At 45.4% G+C, this 16,567-nt stretch overlaps 1 protein-coding gene across 1 annotated transcript; it reads left to right on the top strand.

The window, feature by feature from the left end:
- Nucleotides 1-4,123: 4,123 nt before the first annotated feature.
- Nucleotides 4,124-9,103, top strand: GSTK1 (glutathione S-transferase kappa 1). The gene is made up of 8 exons (XM_008153956.3): nt 4,124-4,308; nt 4,825-4,906; nt 5,052-5,180; nt 5,506-5,606; nt 5,777-5,812; nt 7,626-7,742; nt 8,476-8,569; nt 8,836-9,103. Exons 1-8 carry the CDS (start codon nt 4,237-4,239, stop codon nt 8,883-8,885), a joined length of 681 nt encoding a protein of 226 aa, XP_008152178.2. The 5' UTR covers nt 4,124-4,236; the 3' UTR covers nt 8,886-9,103.
- Nucleotides 9,104-16,567: the final 7,464 nt, after the last annotated feature.

The following is a 16,567-nucleotide window of genomic DNA, read 5'->3' as shown; positions in this document are numbered from 1 at the left end:
TTAAAAAAAACTATGAACAAATTCCTATGCACACTGCACATATCTTATTTTGAAGTAAAAAAACAAAACGGCAAAAACACCCGCATGTGGCCCATGGGCCGTAGTTTGAGGACGCCTGCTCTAAACCAACTGAGTTACCTGACCAGGGCATAAGATTTTTTTTTTTTTTTTAAGTTTTCCCATAGTTTCCCAGGTACTTTATTGGTTTCTCTCTTTAACATTTAAATATTTGATCCATACAAAAATGTTCCTGGTGTAAGGTGTGAGGTATGGGTCCAACTACATTTTGTCTAAACTTCCCACTTGTTTCAGTACCTTTTGCTGAATAATCAATCGATCTTTTACTGATTTGAAAAGGCAACTTATTAAAAGCATTTCTGATTAAGGATATCGCATTCTTAATTACATAACTAAAGCTCCAGTGATGTTTCAACTGTAGACAATATCATTGACTTGTCCACGAAAGATGAAATTTGGTTTACGTACCCCCTTCTCCCTCCTCCAAAGTTTATAATTATATCACCTTTAATTCCTCTAGTGTTACTTTTCCTACCTTAAATATTGACTTACATACTCTTTCTTGTTCCAACAACTCTAACTAGTATTAAACACTCCTCTCAGCAATCCTATATAATAAAAGCCTAATATGCTAATATGATCTGAGCATTTGACCATTCGACCAGTTGCTATGATGCACACTGACCACCAGGGGGAAGATGCTCCAACTGGTAGGTTAGCTTGCTGCTGGGGTCTGGCCGATCGGGGACTGGGCAAGATGGGCCCATCATGCCCTGAAGCCCTCCCAAGGTCCCTCCCTGCCTTGATCATGCACCAGTGGAGACCCTTGGCCTGGCCTATGCCCTCTCACAATCCAGGACCCCTTGGAGGATGTTGGAGAGCCAATTTCAGCCTTATCGCCGCAGGCTAGGCCGAGTGACCCCATTGGTGCACAAATCCGTGCACCGGGCCTCTAGTATGAAGATAATTGTGCATTTATTCTCTACTAGGGACCCGGTGCACGAAATTCATGCACTTGGGGGGGGGGTCCCTCAGCCCAGCTTTCCCCCTCTCACATACTGGGAGCCCTCAGGGGATGACCTACTGACGGCTTAGGCCCGCTCCCCTTTGTGGGAGGTGACCGGGCTGATCAGGGGAAGCACCAGCACCATCACCCCGCTGCTGCAGCCACTGCCAGTCACCGCAGCCACCGAGGTGTTTTCATCAACATGGACTCCAGTCCCTTCACTAAGAAAAAATGACAACTTTCTTTAGGCATTTTCAAGATGTGTCTTTCATAGGATATGACATTTCTTTCTTTATTTTATATTTTTTATCCTAACCTGAGGATATGTTTCCATTGATTTTTAGAGAATGTGGGAAAGAAAGGGAAAGAAAGAAACATCAAAGTGAGAGGAACACTTTGATTGGTTGCCTCCTGCATGAGCCCTGACCTGAGCCCCAGCCAGCGAGGAGCCTGCAACCTAGGTACATGCCCTTGATCAGAATTGAACCCAGACCCTCTGGTCCACAGGCCTAGGCATTATCCACTGAGCCAAACCGGCTAGGGCAGGATATGACATTTCTTAGCCCTCCAGCAGCGGACCTTTGTTTTTTTCTCCAAGAGTGTAGTGGAAAAACCCTAGATCACTTTTTTGGATTCTTATACCCAAGTTACTAAGAATATTACCAGTGGCATACAGGGAACTTAGCAAATGAGTGGTCAGAAAAGGTGTTTCCTCTGTAGTTCACACTGATCACTGATCGCCTCCGATGGCCGGCTCCACCCCTGCCAAGGCCTAAAGCCTCGGGGCCTGGGTAGGGGCCCCCTAGCTCCCTATGATCACTGGCTCTGCTCCTGCCCAGGCCCAAAGCCTCTGGCCGAAGCTTGGGGCCTAGGAAGGGGCCACCCAGCTCCCTCCGATCACCAGCTCTGCCCCTGCCAAGGCCTAAAGCCTCGGAGCCTGGACAGGCCCCCCCAGCTCCCTGCAATTGCCAGGTCCGCCCCTGCCCAGGCCCCAAGCCTCTGCAGGTCTGGTCGCCCCCAACTGCCCTCTTTAGAGGTTGTATAGACTTATACTGGTGGCCAACTTGTGATGACATCATGCTAGGGCGTGACATCACCTAGGCTTTTATTTACTTAATATATTTTATTGATTTTTTACAGATATTACATTTCTTAGCCCTCCAGCAGCAGACCTTCATATCTCCTCTAAAATATGTCTTAACTACTGTGGTGGTTTTAATATGTGTCCACAATTCTTTGCTGTTCTTCTCGAGGAGGTGGGTTTAATCTTCCCAACCCTTCCTCCAACCCCAAGAGTGGGCTACATTTAGTGACTCTCTTCCAAAGAATGGAGTATGGAAAGGGGAAAGTAGTGATTTTTACAGTAGAGAAACTTGATAGTTGGTCCCCTTAACATAGTGATTAGGTTAACATCACCAGTAATAAGTCATGTTGATATCAGGAACCCCTAATACAATTTGAGGAGAAGGGCACTTTATCTGTGTGGTATACAGTACTTCCCCAAAAATCCATAACCCCAGCCTAGTGTTAAGAAAACATCAAACTCAAATTGAGGGACATTGACCAATACTTTTCAAAAGTGTCAAGGTCATGAAACATATGAAACAGTTGAGAAACTTCCAGATGGGAGGAGACTGAAAAGACATGACAACTAAACTCTATGTGGTGTCCTGGGCTGAATCCTGAAACAGAATAAGGCATTAGTGGAAAAACTGGTGAAATCAGAACCAAGTCCGTAATCTAGTTAATAGTACTATTAGCCAATGTTAACTTCTTAGATTAACCATTATACCATTGTTATATAAGATGCTCAATTGAGAGAAACTGGATGAGGGGCAGGTAGAAACGCTCTGTACTATCTTTACAACTCTTCTGTAAGTCTAAAATTATTTCCATATATAAAGGTTTAAAAATAAGTCATACCCTAGCTGGTTTGGCTCAATGGATAGAGTGTCAGCCTGCGGACTGAGGGGGTCCCAGGTTCGATTCCGGCCAAGGGCACATGCCCGGGTTGCAGGCTCGATCCCCAGTAGGGGGCGTGCAGGAGGCAGCCAATCAATGATTCTCTCTCATCATTGATGTTTCTCTCTCTCTCCCTCCCTCTCCTTTCCTCTCTAAAATCAATAAAATATATTTTAAAAATAAAAATAAAAATAAATAAGTCATGATCTATTTTTAAAATAAAATCTTATCACCAGGCTAAATTAACTCTTGGATACTTTTAAATTAATATTATAGAGAAAAGCAAAGTATAATTTTTCAGCTTCAGGAATCAACAAGCAATTAATTTGCAAGTGCACAGTGGATAGCATCATTTCTCATTCCACTTTATATGTTCTACTCTGTGTAAATGGTTATAATGTGTTTTTGCATTCTGATGCCTAGGTTTTTCCTTATAAATACAAATGAGAAGTGGAATATTTATTGTTATGTATTTTCCAATTCATAAAAGCAGTAATGTTAAAAGTAATTTTAAATTAAATGAAACTTTAAAAAAGTCTGTGTCTTTGCGGTAAGTGTAATCCCATTATAAAACAATATGATATTCATAAATACAAATAAGACAGACCATTCCGCATTATCACTCCAATTATTGTGGCAGGGAGGCCTCCTCCTCTCCTTCTCTCACTCACAAAATATGTATTGATGGTCAAATACGTTCTAGGCATTGTACTAAGCTCTGAGAAATACAGACAATCATATATCGATATCCATCTATCTATACGTTTAGTCACTTCTTACTCTGCTCCAGTCCCGGGAAGTTCCTGCAACTGCCAATCTGAGTCCTTTTAAGTCTATAAGAGGTAGGGGTTATCATATAAGAATCCTCATTTGTAAGATGGCTGAGGAAACTGAGGTTCAGAGAGGGTGAGCAGCTTGCCCTGGAAGCACAGCTAAGTGGGAGGTGCAGCATGCATCTCAAACCACCGCCTTTTGCCCCAGACTCCACCCCAAGGCAGGGCGAGTCGCGCAGGTCCCAAGGCTTGCGAGCTCCTCTGGGGACACCGCAACATCCCCCGCCCCCGGCGGCGCAGCCCCGCCCACCCCGCCCAGCCCCCTGACTCCGCCCTGGCGGCTCTCCTCGGGGAGGCTGCGCGGTGCGGGCGGGAGGCGGTCCTCCGGCCAGGCCGGGAACGGGGCGGTGTCACTCCACTCCAGAAAAAGGAAACGTGCGCCACCTCTTCTGGAGCGGCGCTCGCTTCTCTTGTGCGATGGGGCCCCTGCCGCGGACCCTGGAGCTATTCTACGATGTGCTGTCCCCCTACTCCTGGCTGAGCTTCGAGGTGACTCCGGGGCTGGGGCGCCGAGGGCAGAGGGAAGGGCGAGCGCAGGGCCCGTGGTCTCCTGCAATTCCTGGCGCTGCCTAAAGAGTTTAGGACAAGCAGATAGAGAACCAGGGCTGAAGGTCACTTCGTGTTCGTAAAACAGATACAGTCGCTGGCTCCAGGTCGAGTCCTTATATCCTAAGACAGTGGTTTCCCACAGCGGTTTGGAAAGGGGGCAACTCAGAAAAGTCAAGGAGAAAGCCTTGGCACCCCACCTCTTAGCCCTCTGGTGTCAATTTGGCGGGCTGGGAGGATGGAAACCGTCCATAGGAGCTAAGGTTCTGGGATAGATTCCTAGGAGTGAGAGAGTTCTGCCATTTCAAACCAAACAATTTCAGGTGTCCACCTAATCCCTACTTTTCGCTTAGAGCCTTTGGCTATCCAATTGCCTTGCAACACCCTTGCCTTTCCCTCTGCCGTGCACATGCCTTCCATCTTGCACACGGGCTCGGACCTTCACCTCTGCTCCTGCAGATCCTGTGCCGATATAAGAACATCTGGAACGTCCACCTGCAGTTGCGCCCGACCTTCATTGCAGGGATCATGAAAAGCAGTGGTATAAAGGAAACAGCACTTGGGGCTGGGATTTGAGGGAGGACTGATTGCCAAGGCCCAGGGGGGGCTGCCCAAAACCCTGGAGGTGTCCCCCAAGTCTGGAATTCTTAGATCTCTCACCAGCGGGTCCAAATTTCCACTTTTAGGGAACAAACCGCCAGCTCTGCTTCCTTCCAAGGCCAAATACATGACAAATGACATAAAGCTCCTCGGACAGCACATCCAGGTTCCCATCCAGATGCCCAAGGACTTCTTCTCTGTGATCCTTGAAAAAGGTAAAGAGTGGGATGCAGGTGGGGACAGCAAGTAGAAGGCAGCGAAGCTGGAGATTGTAGGCCCAAGAAGGAAGGGCTGGGCGACTAACTTCAATGAGACAAACCCTGGAAAAACTCAGGCTCAGAGTTGAACAAAAAGAATGTTAAGGGGACATAAGAGGAAAAAGAGCAGGACAATCAGTTATGAGAAACCTGGGTGGGAGGCCGATGGCGATTAAGCTCTGGGGATGTCAGAAGCAGGAAAGAGCAGGCCCACCATGGGGGTGGGGGGTGGGGCCTGGAATAAGCTAGGGGAGCTCTACCTCTGAGTGCCTCTGCCCCACAGGAAGTTTGTCAGCCATGCGCTTCCTCACTGCTGTGAAGTTGGAGCACCCTGAGATGCTGGAGAAAGTGTCCAGGGAACTGTGGATGCGGGTCTGGTCACGGGTGAGGGCAGGGCTCTAGGAACCCACATGGGAGACCCTGGAGGACTTGGTGACCCTCCCCTAGGCCCATTTCCAGACACCTGCTCCTGCCCTGCCCTATTGTTCACTGTCCTACTGTCCATCCCACCCCTCACCCGGCCACCCCTTCCTGCTGAGTGTTCTCCTTCCCAGGATGAAGACATCACGGAGCCCCAGAGTATCCTGGCAGTGAGTGTCCTGGCCCTGCACCCCTCCATAGGGGATCTGAGAACAGTTGGGGGTGGAGAGGACATAGTTTTCTTATGACATGGAAGAGGTCATTGTTATTTAGGATGAAAGGACATCTGTGTTTGAGAGGCCAGATTACTGAAAGTTTGGTGAAACTAAGAGAACTCTCAAAAGTATATCTCAAGGTTGAAAGAGGAAGTGAAAATTCTACATTTGAATTTTGATGGAAGAAGTCAGTGGGAGAGAGAGGATAACTGTTAGCTCCCCCCCCCCCCCCCCATAGAAAGGGATGAAGTATTTGGCAATTCTTGACTCCAGAACACTCCCAACAGAAATCTCACCAACACATCCAGAGTAGAAATCAGGATACTTTAAAAACAGGCTTTAAAAAGACAAAAAGATAAGAGATCAACCAAAGAACTTGTAGGCATATAAGCATAACCAATGGACACAGACAATAGAGGGGGTGAAGGCCGGGGCTGGGGGGTGGGGACAGGCTGGGAGAAGGCAATAGAGGCAAAAGGGGACATATGTACTTTCAACAATAAAGAATTAATAAAATTCTTAAAACGACAAAAAGAGATAACTGAGTCAAGCCAGAATTATAAAAAAGCCTGAGGAAGAACAAATGGGAATAGCTCAAAACATTGAAATGTGTGCCACACAGTACGTTTTTCTTTGGGATTAAATCAGGAAATTCAAAACAGAATTTTCCCTTTAGCTTACAAAAGATAGTTAAGGCATATTCAAATTTAGTATCTAAAATGGCAAATTACAAAAGTTAAACACACACAAAACTGGCCAACATATCCTCCAGTGTTTTTATTCCTGCAAAGTGTATGCATAGGCTTGCCTTTTCACTTAATATTTACAGTGTAATGCTTAGCTCCTACATAGCATTCCATTCAGCGGACTTGTTTTTGTTTACTGAACCATTCCCCTAACATTGGGCATTTGGTCTGGGAGCTAGTCTTCTCATGCAGTGAGTCAAAGACAGTGTCACATCAGAATGCACTGCATGATTTCCAGTTCCACTCCGGGGGATGATGAGGTCAGGTTTCAGTGGTCCTCGAATTTGGTTGTATATTAAAATTACCTGGAACACCTGGGCAATACCATCCAGGAATTCCAATGTAATTGCTCAAGGGGATGGTCTGTGAATTGGAATTTTTAAAAGCTCTCCCAGGAGATTCTAATGTGCAGCCAAACCACTGATCCCAAACTATAATAAACCCCAAACTGAAGCCTTTATCATCCTCTGAAAGTCAAGCAGGTGGCTACAGTCACGTGCGCTGCTCAGAAGTCCTCAGGAAATTCCATGGAAATTAGAGCACAGTCTTTAATTTAACAAAACAACAACAAAAACCATGAGCTATTCAGGAATTCTGAAAAGTAGGAAGGCAAGAGCCCCAGATTCTAGTGTTGGTTCTGCTACTAACAAGCTCTTTAAAGTTGCCCTGGCCCCTGGCCTGCTACCACCTGGGCTTGTCTTATTGGTTACTGAAGAGGTCAGGAGCTGCCTCTAAGACACCCTCTGGTGTTCAGTTGATACAACTATAACTGCCATCTGCTTTTTCCACCAAACTCAGATTTTTATTTTTATTTATTTATTTATTTATTTATTTATTTATTTATTTATTTTTTGATGGAAGAAAATAGTCCCTCTTGGCAAGAATAGACCTCCACTCGTGGGTGGGTAAAGGCCTTGCCAGGAAGACTTGGGGGCAGAAAGTAGAAAGACCTGAGTTTTCTCCTGAGATTCCCCACTCCCACTGATGCAGACACAGTTGTGCTCCCTGTCACATCCCCTCAGGCTGCAGAGAAGGCAGGCATGTCGACAGAAGGAGCCCGGGCACTTCTGGAAAAGATCTCAACGCCACAGGTGAAGAACCAGCTCAAGGAGACCACCGAGGCAGCCTGCAAATACGGGGTGAGCCACTCTTGATGTGTGCCCCCAACCCCAGTGCTGAACAGAGCCTGCAAGTCTCTGCTGGGTCCCTACGCTTCTGTTCAAAGCTGCTTCCTACATGAGTCCTCCGTAGCTCTCACAGATGACGCTCCTCTCCCTTCCTGTCCCTGAGCCCAAGGAAAGGGAGAGATAGATGGTGATAGAAGATACAGCATCTGAGAGTTAGGAAACTCCTTAGAGCCGTAGAGCCTCTTATCGTAGAGCAAGCATGTCAAACTCGCAGTCAGCGGGCCGCATGCGGCCCACTGCAAATATTTTTGTGGCCCAGCCAATATAATGGTGTGAGCAGTTATTTACAATTATGACAGGAAATAAATCTCTTGTCAGATCCAGAATTACTGACATTCACCTTGGGTCAGTTTTGAAAGTAATCACTGAACAAGATTTCCCCCAAAGTAGGAAAGATAACAGAAAAGAAATGTCAAGTGTCAGGAAGAAAACATTAATTTTATCATTGCTCTTGTATGATATATATATATCATACTTTTTGAAATAAACCCACATTTCTATGAAAATTGAAGCTTTTGTTTTTTGTGGCCCACACAAGCTTAAACCTTGTTTATTTGGCCCATGTTAGCCTTTGAGTTTGACATGCTTGTCATACATAGAGGCTTTTTGCTTCTATGTCCTCAGACAAGTTCTGGTCGTAGCCTAACAACCACCCTCCTCCATGCACTGTTTCTGCTTTCTCTAGGCCTTTGGGCTGCCTGTCACTGTGGCCCACCTGGAGGGCCAAACCCACATGCTGTTTGGCTCTGACAGGATGGAGTTGCTGGCCCACCTGCTGGGTAAGTGACAAGTTCACACTGAGCTGCCCTTGACCCTTGCCCCCCGCCATTATGTCAGTTGAGCAGAAGGACAGATTCAAAGCAAAAAATGTTCCAGGTATGTCCAACAATGAAGCCTTCTGTAGACACAGTTGCTCAAGGTTGAATGGGGAGGGGCCACCTTCACCCTCATAGGAGAGAAGGAAGCCTCTGTGCCTTGAAGCCAAGCACAGTTCTTCCTGGGGCTGTGGAGTCAGCCTCTGACATGCATGAGTTTCTCCACCCAGGAGAGAAGTGGATGGGCCCTGTGCCTCCAGCCGTGAGTGCCAGACTATAAGGATGCCCAGAGGAAGCAGAATCATTGGTATAAGAAGCAGACCATCTGCTCACCCCTCCTGCACCGAGGGGCACTAGGACCCTGGTTTCCCCATGGGGTGGAGGCTGTGGTGCCTTATTTGCTTCACTCTCAGGGCTGCTCTGTGCCTCACAGGTGCCGTTTGAGAGCCCCATACTCTAGCTTCCCACAAAATAAACCTAATGCCATTGGATATACTATCTCCGAGTGTTTGTGTGTCCTTGCCGCTGCCATCACATCCTGTCTACTCAGGTGTTTGAGAAGAGCAGCTCTTCCTGCATCCCCAGCTCCCTGCCCCCTCGGGCCGGTTGTGTGGAAGGGGCAGAAAACAGTCCCTCTTTTTCTGCTGCAGAAACTCCCTAGGTCTCTCTGTCAGGGACAGCAAACTAAGCCACATGGATTTTGCAACTATCCAGTTTGGCACTTACTGCCTTTTGACCAGCCCCAGTGTCTGAGATGTGGCTAGAACCTGAGGCCCAGTGGGAGAAGACTAGAGGGACCAGAGCTTGGCTGAGCTTGTGCCCAGATATTTAAACTAGGTCCAGCTACACTGACCAGCAGAACCAGGGCAAGGCAGTGCAGGCAGACAGGCTGGAACTGCCTTGGCCTGAGGGAGTTGCTCATCCCCTCATAGCTCCTTCCTCTCACCCACAGTACAGATCCTGAGAAAACCCCAGGCCTCTCTCCCTGCCTACTGCAAGCCCTGCACAAACCTATAGCTCAGCCACTCCCCCAGTTATTTATCCAAAGTCCCTGCTCTACCTGTGCCCACTGTGCAACAATCAGAATACCTTGTGTTCCAACAGTATTTGAACTTGTTTGAGAATACCCTTTATTCGGCAGCTGAAACCACACTTGGAGGCCTCGTGGGAACCAAGTGTGCTATGATGGCTCAGCTCAAGGGGTTTTAGGAGCAAAAGCCATCTTCCAATCTCCCCTCCCTCTGGCTATTTCTCATCTCACATCTATTTTCTCCATTTTCCCCCAATCACGTTTTGGCTTCCTCCCCTCTCCCCCTTTTCCATTATTCCAGCATATTCCAGGATTTCAGGATATCCTTCCCAGGCTTATTTGTGAAGTGATGCCCAAAGTACATGACTAAATAAGCACTCTCTCTTTCAAAGCTGATTTCATGAGATGCTTATCTCAGCATTATTTGTGATACCAAATAACTTAGATAACAAATAGTAGGAGGATGCTTGAATAAATTATGGTATATCCAAGATGTAATGTCTCATAGCCATCAAAAACTGTATGTCTGAAGAATTATGAAGAACATTGCAAATCTTAGGCTATGATATTGATTGGGAAAAAAAGATTGTATAGTATATCTCAATTATGTCTTGATATATTAAAATATATTATACTATAGGTCAGGTGCATGAAATTCGTGCACTCAGGGGGCGGTGGTCCCTCAGCCAGGCCTGCACCCTCTTGTAGTCCAGGACCCCTCACATTCCTGGTCCCCACTTTTCTCAGTACAAAGTCTCACCTCTGACCCCAGCAGCACTTTGTACCTTGTTTTCAGCATTTGTCACTTTGTACCTTGTCTTATAGTTAGTATATACATGTCTTTCCTCTTCTGGACAGTAAGCCCCTTGAGAGTGAGACTCCTATGGGATCTATTGTATACACCTCACAGTGTCACACCCAGCAAATGAACAATAAAAAATGTGTTGGTCATCGGGTAAGTTCAGCCTGAACGACATTTAGCAACTGCTGCCTCTGCAAAGCCGTCACCACACTCAAGGCCGGGATTTTGCACTCACTAGTTCAGAGGCCCCAGGCAGACTACAAACTATGACAAAGGGTTTCGTTTGTATAAAATGGATTCATCACAAATCTACCAAGTCAAAAATTCCAGATAACGCGTTTCAGCCTTCACCTGCAGATCATGAAAAATATGGTGGGGATCTGCAGCACCCCCATAAACTGCACATTGTTACTAGAATAAAAAGTTCAAGAAGATGTCAACATTGGGAGAAAGATGTAATAAAGATGCTTGGATTAGAAAATGTGCATACCCCTCAAGTTCACAAGAGAACCCCTTCAGCAAATAGAAAATTGAAAGTGGTTAAACATTTGAGAAGAATAAAGCCCTTGCCCTAGCTGGTTTGGCTCAGTGGATAAAGTGTCAGCCCATCGACTGAAGGGTCCCAGGTTCAATTCCAACCAAGGGCAGGTACCTCATACCTTGGTTACAGGCTTGATCCCTGGCCCTGGTTGGCAACCAATCAATGTTTCTCTCTGTCTCTCCCTCTCCCTTCCACTCTCTCTAAAAATCAATGGAAAAATATCCTTGAGTGAGGATTAACAACATAAAAGAATGAAGCCCCTGAGGTGGCCACAAGACAAGGACTTCCAGGAGAGGATGACACGCTCACCTGTGCAGTGACATCTAAGCCCTGTCAACTAGGAGACAAATAAGTCCTAATGCCAGAGCCATTTCAGATTTAAAAGTTCTAATCATATTTTTAAAATGATATGATATATAACAAGTGTTCTCATTAACATAATTTTAAATGCATATATATACAGTATATATATAATCCAAGTTTACAAGATGGTAGAACTGAGATCTGAAACCCCTTTGGCCATCTCTAAAAAATATGTGACTAGCCGAGGCCGGTTTGGCTCAGTGGATAGAGCGTCAGCCTGCGGACTGGAAGGTCCCAGGTTCGATTCCGGTCAAGGGTGTGTACATTGGTTGCAGGCACATCCCCGGTGGGGGGTGTGCAGGAGGCAGCTGGTCGATGTATCTCTCTCATCGATGTTTCTAGCTCTCTATCCCTCTCCCTTTCTCTCTGTGAAAAATCAATAAAATATATTTTAAAAAAATATGTGACTAATCACAATCACAATGCCTCCTTGTTTTCTCATATATAGGGACATATTCATGTGGGAACCTGTTACCACTACCTGTAGACATCTCTAATACACACATGCATTTTTGTCAATTGGTAATAACAAATGCTCAATTTCTCAAATTCCATAGTCACTTATTGTGGTTTAGTGCTAAATATCTGAGTGAGAGGGACAGCCTGAACCCCAATGTTCACTTAGTTCATTCCCAGAGACCTTTATATAATACTAGAGGCCCGGTGCATGAAATTCTGCAAAGGGCTCAGCCCTCAAAGCCTCGCCTTCATCCGGAAGGTTATCTGGACAGTCGTTCTGCTGTTTGGTCTAATTAGCATATTAGCTCTTTATTATATAGGATGACAACTAGTTGGTGAGAGTAACGACATACTTGAAGCTTTATGGGTGATGACATACTTGAAGATTTATGATTCTTTGGAAGCGTTTCCAACCCAGACATATCAATGTTCTGACCTGCTTCATATTAAATCATTTATCCACCTTCCCTACACATTTGAGGAGCTGTAAGGCAACTAACAGAGAAAAACACTCTCAACCGAGTTAAGAGGTAAAGATTCTACGTTTGATTCTAATGAAACAAGTCATGTACTTTCTCTGAGCTGTAACATGAAAATGAGCATCAGACTGCCCCCACGTGGTTGTTATTAAGGAGCAAATGAAAATCATGGATGTGGGCCAAACTGTTTGTTCACACACATATATATTACCACCAACACCCTTTTAAAAGAAGTCACCCGCACATTGGGATTCTAGAGCCATTCAGTTCAAAGTGTTACCTTTCACAATCAGTCTTAATGAGCTCATAAATGATAAGCATCCTGATACAGAGCCTGTGATTTTAATTTCCCAATCTTGCCTTACAGTCAATATCTTATGTCATTTTCTGACATTCTGTTTTGCTGCCTTTGCAAAAGGCAATAGCATCTAACCACTTCTCCAGGGAAGATCAGAATAAAGATCTTCGAATATCACAGGTGTTTTGTTAAATTATCATTTTGAGGGCAGCCAAAAAGAATGTTTAGAGTGGGCATACTAAGTGGTTAAGAGCCAGGTTTCTGGTCTGGGACTGAGGGTTCAAGTCTTGACCCCACCCTTGATTAGCTATACATTTTCCTCAAGTGTCTGACTTCACCCATAAAATGGACATAATAATAGTACCTCTTATTACATTATACATATTTTAAATTACTTAATTTGCATAAAGAATTTAGCACAGTGAGCAGTACACAAAATAATGCACACATGCTGGCCACAAGTATAAAGCAGACCCATACTCAGAAACACAAAAATCACAGAAATATAGTCTTAGAGAAGCATTCAGTGGTAGACTCACTGGAAGTCTGTCAATGATCTCCGATTCTCCCTTTTCCCCTGTCCCCGCACTTCCCTTTTTTTAAAAAAAAATATTTTTATACTGATTTCAGAGCAGAAGGGAGATGTTGGGGAGCACAAGAGACTTGGTTGGAAAGTTGTAAGGAGTATATTCCAAGCAAAGGAAAGTGTGTGGAAGGCCGCCTTCCCTGTTTATTGGAATTCCAACTTAGGGGAGACAGGGGGGTGTCGAAGGTGGCACTTCTAATTATTCCTTGACCTTTCCAAACAAGTCTATGCATGTGCAGACCCTTGCGTGTTTACTGGAATCCCTATGCTTAATCCCTGGATGTCCTTGCCTAGAGGATAATGTAAACACATGTGTCCTCCCAATATTACTTACCTGCTGATTGTATCTAAAAGATAAACTTTATCTCAACCTGCTGTACAATGAAAGGCTAACGAGGCAGGCAATCGTGGCTGCCTGGCTCCTTCAGCTGGGCCATCCCTTAGCCTTCTCCCCCATAATGAAACTGTGTCGGAGTAATCTGTTCATCCATCATCATTCAGGGGCTGCTGGTCAGCCCCGGCAGGGAGATATATATCTATATCTATCTATATCTAAATATAGATATATATCTATATCTATCTATATCTATATATATCTATAGATATAGATATGTAGATAGATAGATAGATAGATAGATAGATAGATATATAGATAGATAGATAGATATAGATAGATATAGATATATATAGATATAGATAGATATATATAGATATATGCCGAAACCGGTTTGGCTCAGTGGATAGAGCGTCGGCCTGCGGACTCAAGGGTCCCGGGTTTGATTCCGGTCAAGGGCATGTACCTTGGTTGTGGGCACATCCCCAGTAGAGGGTGTGCAAGAGGCAGCTGATCGATGTTTCTCTCTCATCGATGTTTCTAACTCTCTATCCCTCTCTCTTCCTCTCTGTAAAAAATCAATAAAATATATAAAAATTAGATATATATAGATATAGATAGATAGATAGATCAATAGATATAGATATATAAACATTAATGATGAGAGAGAATTATTGATTGGCTGCCTCCTGCATGCCCCCTACTGGGGATCTAGCCCACAACCCTGGCATAGACCCTGACTGGGAATTGAAACGTGACCTCCTGGTTCATAGGTCGATGCTCAACCACTGAACCATGCCGGGTGGGCCCCTCACTTCCCTTTGCTATTATCCCCACAAATAAGGTGGGCACAGTGGCCAGCTGAGAGGGGTCAACCAACCTCTAGGAAGGTGGTTTGTAGAAGGTAGGCAAGTAGAAAATGGATGGGCAATTTAATTGATACATTGCTAAGGATGCATAATTGATAAAGAAAAGAATAAGAACTTTGGGAAGCAATTTGGCCATGATATTCTGGGCAATAAACACTTTGACATTGCTTATCTCAGTAATGACACTTCTTAGAATTCAACTGGAAGAAACAATAAAAAAGGAGGGAAATTACATGTTACCAGATGTTGTGGATGAAAAGGGAAAGTAACCTCACAGGGGGATCTAATCATAAATTCCTAACTGGGAAGGTCACAGTGGGTAGTTGTGCCCTAGGCATTTCACTTCTCTAGTGAAAGCTTTTTAAGACTGCCCTGGGTGCATCTAGGTTAAACACAACTTTGAAATACCAGAAGTAATGCCCCTTGAAGAAATAATCACCCTCAACAGAGCACATAAACTTATCCTGTAATGCCATCCCTGCCCACCTTGCTCTCTCCCACTTTCCTTATGTTCTCTCCTTAATTTCCAATGCATAAAAGAAACTACAACCCTGTCATTCTTCAGAGCATTTTAGATCTTGCTTCCCAGCAATTTTCAGTTTTGGCTCAAATAAACTGATAAAAATTCTCTACAGTTTAGACATTCTTACATATACACTTATTATACATACCAAGAGCTGTTGGCCAATTTCCTTCTATTAGTATATTAACTGCAGATTGACATACTTCTGATCCCAGCCACACTTTTCCCGTATGAAAGCTGAACAGTAAGGAAATTGGTGGAAGCAAAATAACAATCAGCTCTCCTCCCACTCTGCATTCCCAGTGTCGACAGAGACACACCTGATTTACACAACAGCCTTCCTGTTACGTCTCTTCCCTCTCCTCTCCGTCGGTCTGGGATAGAGACTCATCATCATGGGCATTCCACCACTATACACACAGGCATACCACTCCAGGCCCCCCTGCGCCCTCCCCCCCCACACACACCCGACACACACACATAAACTCACACATTGTCTACTGCAAAAGCCCAGGCTATGCCCCATGACTGTCCTTGGGATTAGACTTGTGCCCCATTACCTGCTACTCCCCTCCGTTTGTCCAGTGGTAACTCTCTGAAGGCATGGCACCCAGCCTTGTCTATCCTTCTCTGAGTCTCCAGGACAAGGTGTGCTTCCAGCCACTCTGCACCTCCCAGCGTCTGCCTCACCCAGATTTACTGCCTGACCACAACTGAAAGAGTGGGTCCTGGGCCTCCATTGTGGTTAGTAAGCACCTGCTATATGTCAGGACCTGAGTTAGTTGCTGGGATTTAGAGATGATTGAAAATTAATCACTCTCCATAAGAAGCTCGCAGTGGAAAAGTGTGTAAACAGAAAATTACTATATAAACAGGTAAAGGCTGAGACAGGAGTAGGATGGAGTGCTGTGGTCACACAGAGGAGACAGCCTCCACAGCAGGCATCACCTTGGAGGTGGCTTTTGAAGAATCAAGAGTTAACCATGCCAAGAAGCATTCACACAAACTCGTCTTACAGGTCTGCAGAAAACAAGCAGTTCACAGAAAAGGTACTGTGGCAGTGAGAGCAGGACACACCATTCCAGGCCCAGCAGTACTTACAGTCTGCAGGGCACGGTATGATCTACAGAGATTTAAACAAACTGTGATCTCTGTTCCCAGGCACAATATATAGTCCCTAAACATAAGGCAAACTGCTCTGAATACACTGCGCATTGAGACGGGATAAGGACAGGTGAATTTAACTCTGGTCCTAAGTACAAAGTTCACTGGGGTGGGGAGGAGAAACACTCTCATTAAGGCATTGAAGGGGGTGGATGGAGTGAGAAAAAAATCAAGGCGGGGCCCCAAGAGGTCAGCCTGATGGAGAAAGGGGGAAAATGAAGCCTGGGCTGGAACTCTGAGACTGGGGCAGAAAAGAGGGTGGGGCCAGCGGGCTCCACCTCCTCCCCGCCTCCCACTTCCCCCACAACCTACTTTCTTTGGAGTCTGTTCCAGACTGGTGAGGTAGGAACTCCTAAGGCCGGTGACAGGTGACGGGAGGGTCATGGGATTGGGGCAGGGGTGTAAGGAGGGGGCCTGGCCCCTTTGTAGAGTCTGTGAGTCCTTGCTGTGCAGAGTTCAGGGAACTCCTGACATGGTTGCCTGCGAGTTGCTGCTGTGCTGCAAAGGAAAGAAG

Source organism: Eptesicus fuscus, chromosome 14, assembly GCF_027574615.1.
Source record: "Eptesicus fuscus isolate TK198812 chromosome 14, DD_ASM_mEF_20220401, whole genome shotgun sequence".
In the NCBI taxonomy this organism is placed as follows: domain Eukaryota; kingdom Metazoa; phylum Chordata; class Mammalia; order Chiroptera; family Vespertilionidae; genus Eptesicus; species Eptesicus fuscus.
Note: the sequence above shows the minus strand (reverse complement) of the source record. Positions and strands in the feature narration are given on the sequence as shown.